The sequence below is a fragment of the Erpetoichthys calabaricus genome, chromosome 6, assembly GCF_900747795.2.
Source record: "Erpetoichthys calabaricus chromosome 6, fErpCal1.3, whole genome shotgun sequence".
Taxonomy (NCBI): Eukaryota; Metazoa; Chordata; class Cladistia; order Polypteriformes; family Polypteridae; genus Erpetoichthys; species Erpetoichthys calabaricus.
This window is the reverse complement of record NC_041399.2, coordinates 1,633,983-1,644,921: the sequence shown is the minus strand read 5'-3', so window position 1 is coordinate 1,644,921 and position 10,939 is coordinate 1,633,983. Positions and strand designations below refer to the sequence as shown.

Genomic DNA, 10,939 nt, shown 5'->3' with positions numbered 1-10,939 from the left:
GACGATGGTGAATGTGTCGAAAACGAAGAAATTCAGAGTATGAGTGCCTTCAAAGACATCACGGTGGTCTTTAAGAAAGGGAAGGACATGTGGAATGCATGTCTGATGACAAAAGGGCATGCAAAGTGACATTCTGGCGGCCTTACAATTTCATACCCTCAGTGAGGCAGTGAAATACACCATGGACTAATGATGGGGTCAGAGAGTGGAGATGTGTGGCATCTTGATTGACACATAGAGGTCAACTAGGGCTTTGGTCCCTGCTGAGCAAAAGATCAACTGAAGGATCAACAGGTGTTGTCCTCCTCACTTCAGATGGTGAACCCACCTGGGTGAACATGAGGAAAGGGTCCGTCACCTGCTCGGTTTTCTTCTTCAGCCATCTCACGTTTTCTGGCCCTGTCGGACACAGAGAGGACTGCAGACCCTCGGACATTACTCATCCACACCCACTTTGGCCTGCTGATTGGACCACCATCCAGAGCCAGAGAAGGTCACAAGTGGTGAGTGGCACCTCTCAGGTTATGACTGGTATTGTTAGCCTTGCCTTACATGTGCCACTTACTGCTTTGACTTCCACTCATCACTCAGTTCTGGACGAGGCTGGTCACCACCTTAGCAAGGACCACCTGTCGGGACATCAGCTCCCAAATCACTGCCCCCCCCCCGAAAGGGCAACACAGACCACCTAACAGAGACCAGGAGAACTTCCTGTCGGGGCGCCTTCATCCTTCAGTTCCTGGCATTGCTGTGTCTCTAGAACGAATCACATGCATGACACGGGGCAGAAGATGTCAACCAATCAGAGGTGACATTCAAACGTCACTTGAATCTTTACTTGGGTTTGCTGGCGACCTGAGCGAGTCCACATCTGAGCCACCAACAGAGAGGTCCATGGACATGTAGGTGTGTTTAGTCCAACTGAGCCATCCATCATCAGACGTCACAAAGTTACAAAAGTCAGTGTGACAACCAAAAAGACCAAAAGCTAAGCAAAGGCAAAGGCTGCCTGGTGGTCCTCGGGGTCGCTGTGCTCGTCCTCCAGGCCTGACCAGGTGGGTGACGTCCTCAAATGGTGCACTCAACTTGGAGAGTCCAAGTCCTCCTCCTAAGTCTGAAACCCGGCAGTTGTCATCACGTCTAGCCCCACCCTAAATCTCCAGCCCCGCCCCAAACACATCCTTGGTTTGACCTCTGACCTGCTCGGGTGGTGGTGATTGTGGCACAGCCCTTCTCCTCTGCTCCGGTGGGCCGCCTTTTCATTCTGTAATTGGCGTTTTGAAGCCCCTTGAGAGTCGCCCGTGTTTCCGGTCTTTCACACTTTTCTCGTAGTCGGGGCTTTGGATTTTCTCTCTGCCTCATTAGTCACATGATGTTAGTGTCCGCCTCTCTGCCTTAGCTGTATGGCGTCTTGCCTCGCGCCCGTGGAGGTGCTTTCTCTTTATACCATGGCTATTTGTGACAGACAAGACCCTAGAACATCACATCTCAAAGGGCGCTCAACATCCACTCGTGGGGAAAAGAGAAGCATGAAGATGAGGAGCCAAATCTACTCAAGGTGTCTGGATGAGACGGAGCTGAATGGCGGTGGCTCGAGCCTTCTCACGTTTCATTTCTGCTTGGACACCAACGCCAGTCAACCTGCACAGGTCGGGGGTTGAGCGAGGACCCTCTCTGCAAGCGTCATGGTGTACATCCCCATCAGGGTGCCAAGCGGCGCTGCCCGAGGGGAGGTCCAGGTGTGGTCAATGAGACACAACCACCCAGCCTGAGCACCATCACCTTAGCAGAGGAGGCTGTCCAGGGTGAGGCCTAGCAGGATCTGCTGCCCATCCTAATGCTTCTGTCCCCCCTCTTGATGTGACAGTGACCAGTCCACCACGACCCCCCAGATCTCTCTTTCAAGTTTCCAGCCCTCCACTGTGTAGCTCTTTACATTTGACTTACATTAAGGACTTCACCCCCCTGTGTGTGGTCCAGGTCTGTCTGTGGTGAGTCTTCCTCCTGGTGTGCCATCATCATCATCAGACACAACCAGCTTGTTCTTTATGCTCTTAGCAGAACGTCTCTGTAGCTTAAAAAGGTAAGGCAGTGTAATGGTTAAGACTTTGGACTTCAAACCCTGTGGCTGTGGGTTCAAATCCCACTACTGACACCAGTGTGTGACCCTCAGTGAGTCACATGACCAGCCTGCACTCCAGTTAGAAAACCAAAAGAAATGGAACCAGTTGTAGGATAAATGTTGTAAGTCGCATCGGATAAAAGCGTCCGCCAAATAAGGAAATGAGCAGCAGCCCCAGTGCTGCCCTCTGCCTGACACGGCTTGTCACGTCGACCAGTTTGTACTCCATTCCCTGCCCATAACCCTTTGTTCCTGGAGTTGAAGACATTTTTGTGCCCACCTACAACCCCGTGCTGTCAAATCCCACTACTTTTCATTTAATCCCAACTGATCAGAAGCTTTCTTTGTCTTTTGCTATTTTGTGTTAATAAATCTTTCATTCATAAAAGTCCGTCATCCGTGCTTTTACTACAAGCCAGGGGTTTACGGCCATCCTTCCTCTTGTGTGGCTCTTGTTATATTCTGCTGATATTTCTAGTTGTTTTGCCACCTCCCCATTTTTGGGTTCGCTCCAGTTCAGGCCAGCAGGTGGCCACGGGGGCCTGGCTGGGTTACGGTGGGGCTCTCCTGGGCGGACCACTGAAGACCCCGGCCTTCTCGAGTAGCAGCCTTTGGATGCCTCACACCTATGTGGCCTTGGAAGAAACTCCAAATGATGGCACAATGGACACGAGACACAGGGGGCCGGGTATGGAGTTAGGTTACTAACCCCAATGCTTTAGGGGTGCGTGACGGCGTAGGAATGGGAAGAAACTTAACTCGGTGGTCTTTGGCAATGCCAGGGATTAATGAAAGAATCTGATGAGACTCCTACTTCATTCTACTTACCTTCCTCTGTTGTAGGTGGTGGTCTCCGGCCATTACACTTGCATGAAGGTAACTGAAGCCCATTCGTTTCTAAGGAGGAGAAAAATCCAATGTATTGATAAACACAAGGACTACAGAAATATGAATCTAAAAAGATAAGGTGGGACGCAGACAGGTGAGGCAGACAAGCGTCCACCACCACTGCCTGTTTAGAGTCCTAATTTATCTTGGCAGGTGGCACGGGGGCTCACAGTAAGGAGACCAAGGTTCGGGTCCAAGAACCTCCCTCTGTGGAGTCTAATGTCCTCCCCGTGTCACAGGTGCCCTGATTTCCACCCGCCATCCAAAGACATGCAGGATAGATGAATTGGTGGCACTAAATTGTCCCCAGTGGTGCGTCTGCCCTGCGAAGGACTGCCGTCCTGGCCAGTGTTTGTTCCTGACGCTTGCTGGGATGGACTTCAGCCGGTCTGGGTGAGGTGAGTTAGAACATGACACGACGTGACGTTAACAGTTTTACAGAGCCAGGTCTTTAAAGATGAAGTTGGGTGTTGGTGTCGTCGCGGTCCCGGGTTCAAGTGTGTCTTTGCGACGAGGTCCTTTTGTTCGGGCGTCCTGGGCTCTTCGCACTGAAGCTCTTTGCTGGGCCGCCTTTCTGGCTCCACAGTTTATTCAGATGCTGAAGTCTCCTTCGTAAAGTGATAACAGCTGGCACACCTACTGGCACAGCTCAGCTTGGCAGAGGGGTCTCAGCTTTCAGGCCCACAAAGAGGGAGTAGCACAGTGGCTTGACATTTCAGAGGTGGCAGGCAGTCATTTTGGAGAGAGTGCAGGTGGAGGGTCCACAGAGCAGAGTGCAGCTCGTTTCTAATTGGCTTAAAGTCACTTAGAGCTACAAAGGCACTGCCTCCTCATTGGTGGATCACGTTGTCCATCACAACTGTCATTCCTTGGCTCACAGCTCCTTGTCCTTGGGGTTCGATTTTGGGCCTCCCAACCTGAACTCTCCACCGTTGGTGTCAGATGAAGCCCAGGCTGGTCCTGCTAGGGTGAGTTCAGCCATTTCATTTGGAGTGCAAGTGAGGCACTGGCACAGCTCCATGCCAGGCCTGGTGTGCCACTAAAGCCAAACAGAATGGGCAGTGCCCACTTTATCGTACAATGCTAACCTAGTCCATTAATTGCATTTCTCAACATCTCGCACTCTTCTAATGGGTCCAACTTTTGCAAAGGTCCTTAGATTTAAACACATCTGCATAATGTGGGGTCTCCATTTTGGGTCAGAGTCCGAGATCACCCCTCAAATTTTAGGTGCAGGGTCATCTGTGTTACTGGGACCACCAGGGGGGAGCTCTGGGCAGACAACCCCAAGGGTGCTGTGGCACCCTGTCTGGCCCAGAAGTGACCTCAGAGGTTACTCCAGGGATGTGAAGGCGTGCAGCGGCCATTGCTCCTGTGAACTGAGTGGCAGATGAAGAAGAAGAGGAGGAGAAGAAGAAGAAGTGCAGGGAGGGAGCGAAGGTAGGCGGTGTAGACAGGTGGAGGTGAGTTGGGTTGTCTTTTTATTTCTCGTGTCCGCTGCCCTTTTTCTTGCTGCCTTTGTCTTTCTCCTTCTCTTCTATTGTTAGTTTCTTCACCATTAACTTTAATATACATGTGGATGCCATCTTCCCACCGCTGTGTTCCCAGCCTAGGCCCGCCCACCTGCCTGCCCAGCCCTTCTGATTGGCTACTCTGACTCTGCACTAGACTGATGGGTTGTGCCATCTTGTAAAGGTGGTGGGGGGGGTCAGTTTGGAGACATAAAAAGGAAACAAAAAAAAGGGGGGCACAAGAAGGGGGCAGAAAATCAAAGTGTGGGCAGCAGTTCACAGGTGCCAATGACACCTACTGTCAAGGCCTTGGCAATCAATGACATGCCACCCTTCCCATTAAGAAGTGGACCACACCCAAAGAGAGGAGGAAAAGCCCCAGCAGGCCAGGGGTGGCATCATTGCTGTGCCCACATCTCTGGGGTGAGTGCCTCTGCGTCACTCTGTCACAAGTCCTTGAACACACCGTGAGAAACGAGGCAGGACTAAGTCCCCCTCACCATTCAGCTAACCTGAGAGATAAAAAGGTGGCACACAGGAGAGAGGCAGAGCCCAGTAAAAGGCGATAAGAAAGATAACATCGGACAACCAAAGCTGAAACTGAACACAAAACTCCTCCGTTTATGACTTGGTGCTGCCCTCTGCCACCGTGCTTTGGAATTTCTATTCCACAGACTTAAGGATAAGCAGACTAGCAACTGGCAACATCACATCCTCCATGCTGACCACCCAACATGGGCACTTTGACATGACTGTGTGACCAGACTCCACCGTTAAAACTCATCACCAAGGAGCTGAGCAAAGACATCAGGGAGCAGCGGGCAGAGTACCCTGGCATCTACTGGGGAGCAGGTGAGCAGCTTTACACTCCTTGGAGTGACCACCACTGAGGAACTGAAATGGGCACAACACATCTCAGCTCTCAGCACCTTTTTAATATTAATGTACGATTGGCACTATATAGTACAAAGTCACAGCAGTCATAGCACCCAGTGGGTAGAGTAGAGTGGCATCCTGGCACACAACATGTGGGCACTGCCCAGCGTTACCATGAAAAAGAATGGAAGAAAATAACAGAAGAGCATCAAATTCATAGAAAATGTACACAAGCTTAACTGAGAGAGATAGATATGAAAGGCACTATATAACAGGCAGACTGGATGGATGGATGAAGGCACTATAGATAGATAGATAGATAGATAGATAGATAGATAGATAGATAGATAGATAGATAGATAGATAGATAGATAGATAGATAGATAGATAGATAGCTGTGCGACCCAGCTTCATCACTTCACTCCACTTTCTCACGAGGAAGTGTCTCAGATCCTGACGGCCAGCAACCCCACAACATGTTCACTCGACCCTATCCCCTCAGGTACATTTCAGCTCATCTCTCGGGATCTTCTCCCACATATCACACACATAGTTAATGGCTCCCTAACGACTGGCCATGTTCCCACTGCCTTTAAGTCTGCTGTTGTCACACCAATTCTTAAGAAACCTACTCTGGACTGCTCAGATATTAACCTCTACAGACCAGTATCCCTGCTCTCTTTTCTTTCTAAAGTACTGGAACGAGCAGTGTATAACCAACTTAACTTGTTTTTGTCTAATAACGCCCTTCTTGACCCTCACCAGTCTGGATTCAAAGCAGCTCATTCTACCGAGACTGCACTTCTTGCTGTCTCTGAAACCCTTCACACAGCCAGATCTACCAACCTGTCCTCAGTCCTCATACTTCTGGACCTATCTGCAGCCTTTGACACGGTCAACCATCAGATACTTCTGGAAACTCTCACTAGTCTTGGGATCTCAAGCATTGTCTGGCAATGGTTTGCTTCTTACCTTGCTGACCGGACATTCCAGGTTGCCTGGCAAGGCTCCCAGTCAGCTCCACGAAGACTGACCACTGGTGTTCCTCAGGGCTCTGTCCTAGGACCCCTTCTCTTCTCCTTATACACAGGTTCTCTTGGGAAGGTAATAGCTGGACATGGATTCTCTTACCACTGCTATGCGGATGACAGTCAACTCATTCTCTCCTTTCCACCCGATGACCAGCAGGTCTCAACCCGCATCTCAAACTGCCTTGCTGATATCTCCTCTTGGATGACTTCCCGCCACCTCAAGTTGAATCCCAGCAAGACTGAACTCTTGTATATCAGAGGCAACTCATCTCCGAATCTTGACCTTGCAATCTCTCTTGACAACTCGGTTATCGTCCCCTCAAAAATGGCAAGAAGTCTTGGTGTCACTCTAGACGAAGAATTGTCTTTCTCTCCACACATCAGCAACCTCTCCAGGTCCTGCAGATATCTCCTTTACAACATTAGGAGAATCCGCCCCTTTCTCACTACAGAGGCTACTCAGCTTCTCGTCCAGACCTTGGTCATCTCTAAGCTGGACTACTGCAACTCTCTGCTGTCTGGACTTTCACTAAAGGCAACACGACCACTTCAACTGATCCAGAATGCAGCTGCAAGACTCGTTTTTGATATTCCCAAATTCTCGCACACTACACCTCTGCTGCGGAACCTGCACTGGCTCCCTGTGGCTGCCCGCATCAGGTTCAAAACCCTAACACTTGCCTTTAAGGCCAAAACTGGAGCTGCACCACCTTACATATCAGCACTGGTCAAGCAGCGTGTCACTTCTCGCTGTCTCAGAACATCAAGCACTGCACGTCTCGAACCACCCTTACTTAAAAGAAAAGGACGACATGCATCAAGACTCTTTGCAGTGTTGGCTCCTCAGTGGTGCAACGAACTTCCTCTTGCTGTACGAACAGCGGAGACCCTCACTGTCGCCTGAAGACACATTTCTTTCAACAGCACTTGGACTAAAGTCCCCATACTTTTTTTTTCTACCCTTTTTTTTCAAAAAAAAAATAAAAAAAAAAAATTTTGTACTAACTTACTATTTTCTTCTAGCAGGGTTTTGTATACAACTTGGTCAGCGGTAACTTGTTTAATGACAGTAGATTTAATCCTAGCCTTAAAGACTGAAGAACAGTCGTAGACTACTAAGCACTGTTGTAAGTCGCTCTGGATAAGAGCGTCTGCTAAATGATGTAAATGTAAATGTAAATAGATAGATAGATAGATAGATAGATAGATAGATAGATAGATAGATAGATAGATAGATAGATAGATAGATAGATAGATGTGAAAGGCACTATATAACAGACAGGTGTGAAAGGCGCTATATAATATATCCTAGCAGTCGTTGCCCTGCCCCGTGTTCTTTCCTGCCCATCAAGCTGCCCCTTTTACTCCTCCCATGGCTCGTCCTCAGTTCTTGGCCCACATTGGCATTCAAAGCCAGGACTCCCCAAAGTGGATGGTCCACAGAGACCCTCAGTTCAGGGTCATGCCTGTCACGAGAGCCACCATTAATTTCCCAGCAGGCTGGTGTGCCTCAACAGGTCCCCTTGGGTGAGTCAGCCATCGCCCGGTCTGCGCCGAGGTCCGAGCCGCACAGCCACAGCAGCAATGTGTCATGTCCCCCTGAACTCAAGTGCCAGCTCTGCCCCTCCTTCACCCCGAGTGTCACGGGGCTCCATTCCATGCGGTTAAGATGGCTGAGAAGAGTTTAAGCGCTTGACGTGACTAAGTGAAGTGTTTGGCTGGCAGCTCTCTTGGTGGCACGTTTTTTTGGGCAGTGCTCAGCAGGGAATGACAGTCCACATAAATGGAGAGGAGTGGCAGGGCGGGCGAGTGGTGTGGGGATGGACTTTAAACAGCTGATTGGCCTAAAAGAAAACCTGGCTCAGTTAAAAGAGGAATTGGGGTCTTCTCAGACGCCACACAATTTGGGGGTTGCATGATGGACAGGCACATATAGCACCGGCCCACAACCCACGAGTGGTTGGCTGAAGGTTCGAGAATGTGTGTTGTGTCCCACCAGGACTGGTCCAGAGCCACGTGACCGGCACACAGGAAGGGAGTTGTCCCTTAAATTACGATGCCACTTTGGTCAAAGGGGTACTGTAAGGAAGACTGACGCCAGCCTAAATATGGGGTCCCGCCCTCAGATGATTGTCTCTGCCCTTCCATCACCCTCCACCCAAAGACCCTTTAGCTTAGAAGCACAACACAAGGTTAAAAGCCACCAGATATCTTCTCAAGAAGAGCTGCTGCCCCCCTGGGCTGTATGACTACGTCCTCGCTTTGCTTCTCTTTGGGGGGGCACATTAAAAACGGTAGCTGATCTTTCATTGAGTGAATTCACATTTGAACTCGTGTCTCTAATTCCTTTCAACTCCCCCTAAGCTGTTTGGGGTGTAGAGACAGGAGAAGGTCGGGCGTCTTTCACAAGTGAACTGGCAGAGCAGGATGCCAAGGTGGGGGGCACTCAGGTGAACACTGAAGGTCCCAGGGTGATCAGGGGGGGTCACAATTGGAGACCCTTCTTTGGCAAAACATCAAGAACAAGGAAGATGGAGGGACAAGGAAGCGATTCCATGTTGTACCCCATGACCCTCCTGAGCCACATGGTATATAGCGCCTTTCATTCCAAGCTCTATCTCCATGAGTCAGTGAAGGGCGCTGATGGAACTTTAACGTGTCGCACAGAGTTGACGGTTCTGCAGGGTCTCAAAGTGACAGAAGGCTTAAAGAGGGGCTGGAGGGGCTGGCAGGAATGGCAATTAAGATTCGGGGCATTGACTGCCACCTGGTGAAAATAGGGCAGGTGGCATGGTGGCATTCACTAACATGACTCTCTGTGCCACTTTCATTTCTAGGATGGCGAAGAAAGGAAAGAAAGAAGCAGAGTCGTATGGGAAGGATTCAGTAAGTGACAGCGGAGCGCCACCATGTGGAAACTCCTGAGTGTGCAGATTTAAATAAATGGTGCAGGCGCTAAATGACTGTGAGTTAAAATGGCAGGGGGACATCCAAAATACTGGGGGGTGGTGGTGATAAAGTCCCAGTAATCCAACAAGTCACAGGATTGCTCAATTGTGGGCTTGAGATGATATTTAGGGGGCTCATCCCGGGTAGATGACCCCCCCCCCAGAACTGGACCTGTCATGGGCGCCATCACAGGGAGATCACAGGGAAATGAAAAGCGTAATAAAGGGGGCTGATGACTGGACAGGACTCGAGTTCAAAATCTAGACAATGCGCCCGACTGGCCATCTTTTGGGTCACAGCTGTCTCTGGGGGTCTCCCCCAAGTCCCTCTCACCTCTCAGAGACTACTGTAGAGTCCCATCCAGGGTGGGCTGCCGCTTTTGTGACCCTGAACTGTTTGTTGAATTCACCGAGAGGGCCGGGTGGCCTTGACCACCAGAGACAAATGACAGAAGTCTGGGGGCTTATTTGAGTTGGGGACTCTAAATAAAAATGGCAGGAATCTGCAGTCGGTTTTATGGACCCCTCAGTGTTTCCTCACTTTGTTTGTCTTCCTCAGTTTGATCCCCTCTTGATAGAAAGCAAGAATGCGGCCACCGTGGTGCTCATGCTGCAGTCACCTGAGCTGGACGTCATCCTCAAAGCCTGTGAGGCCATCTACAGATACGCAGAGAAAGGTTTGCTATATGGGGGGGCTTCAAGGGAGGGGGGCAATGCCACCTCACTCACTCCTCAGGCACATCATGTCTGCTCTACAGATCCACACCATTAGCACCACAGTCTTAGTGCCCCCAACCCACACTTTACTTGGGGGGGCTCTTAAAAGGACCCCTCAGGCCAGGTGATTCTGAATGGTGAATGATAAAAGGCTGTGGGCCAACTGGAAGCACTCCCAGAACTGTGAAAAAGTATTTGCCCCCCTTACTAATCTCATCATCCAGTGACCTCAGATGACCAGAAGGAATGCATTATTAGAGAAGGGGGGGTCTGGGGGGACACAGCAGACCACTTGTAAGTCAGGACATTCCTTATTTGAGGAACAAAATCATCTAACAGCCCCCCCGTGGAAAAAGGGAAGGCTTCCTCTGCCTTGATGTCACAGTATGTTAGTCCTTCACGTGGCCCACTTGGCTTTACTTTCATTCTGACACGGCTGTAGCTTTTCTTTTTCTGTGTGTTTTACATTCCTTCTTATGGGACCACTCATCCTGGGCAACGACTGGGCACTTGATCTTCATTCGGATTCAGCTGGCACTGGTCTTAACTTTTAACATCTGGACATGTTTGCTGATGTGAACTGCAGGGCATCCTGGAAAAGGTTTTGATGAGACATTTAAGGAAGTTTGGGTCAGGGTGGCATGCTGACGGGGTTTACGTGTTGTGTTTTGTATAAAAAGTGCATGCCTCGCCATACGTGCTGTGATGGATGGCATGTATGGGCAGGGATCCCAGCTGGGATAGGGCAAGGTTCCTTACATGGGTGGGAGGTGAGCCCTTCAGCAGTACAAGAACGCCAGTAGATAGAAGATGCCAGTGTGGCAGTGAGTATACTGGCAAACTTGT

At 50.0% G+C, this 10,939-nt stretch overlaps 1 protein-coding gene across 1 annotated transcript in view; it reads left to right on the top strand.

Moving 5' to 3' along the window:
- Nucleotides 1-1,529: 1,529 nt before the first annotated feature.
- LOC114653848 (armadillo repeat-containing protein 3-like) overlaps nt 1,530-10,939 on the top strand; it is a 34,975-nt gene continuing 25,565 nt past the window's right edge. The window contains exons 1-6 of the mRNA XM_051929349.1: nt 1,530-1,649; nt 1,706-1,805; nt 2,601-2,810; nt 7,781-7,955; nt 9,266-9,314; nt 9,936-10,053. Coding sequence (XP_051785309.1) covers nt 1,530-1,649; nt 1,706-1,805; nt 2,601-2,810; nt 7,781-7,955; nt 9,266-9,314; nt 9,936-10,053 — 772 coding nt within the window. The remainder of the gene's footprint in view (nt 1,650-1,705; nt 1,806-2,600; nt 2,811-7,780; nt 7,956-9,265; nt 9,315-9,935; nt 10,054-10,939) is intronic.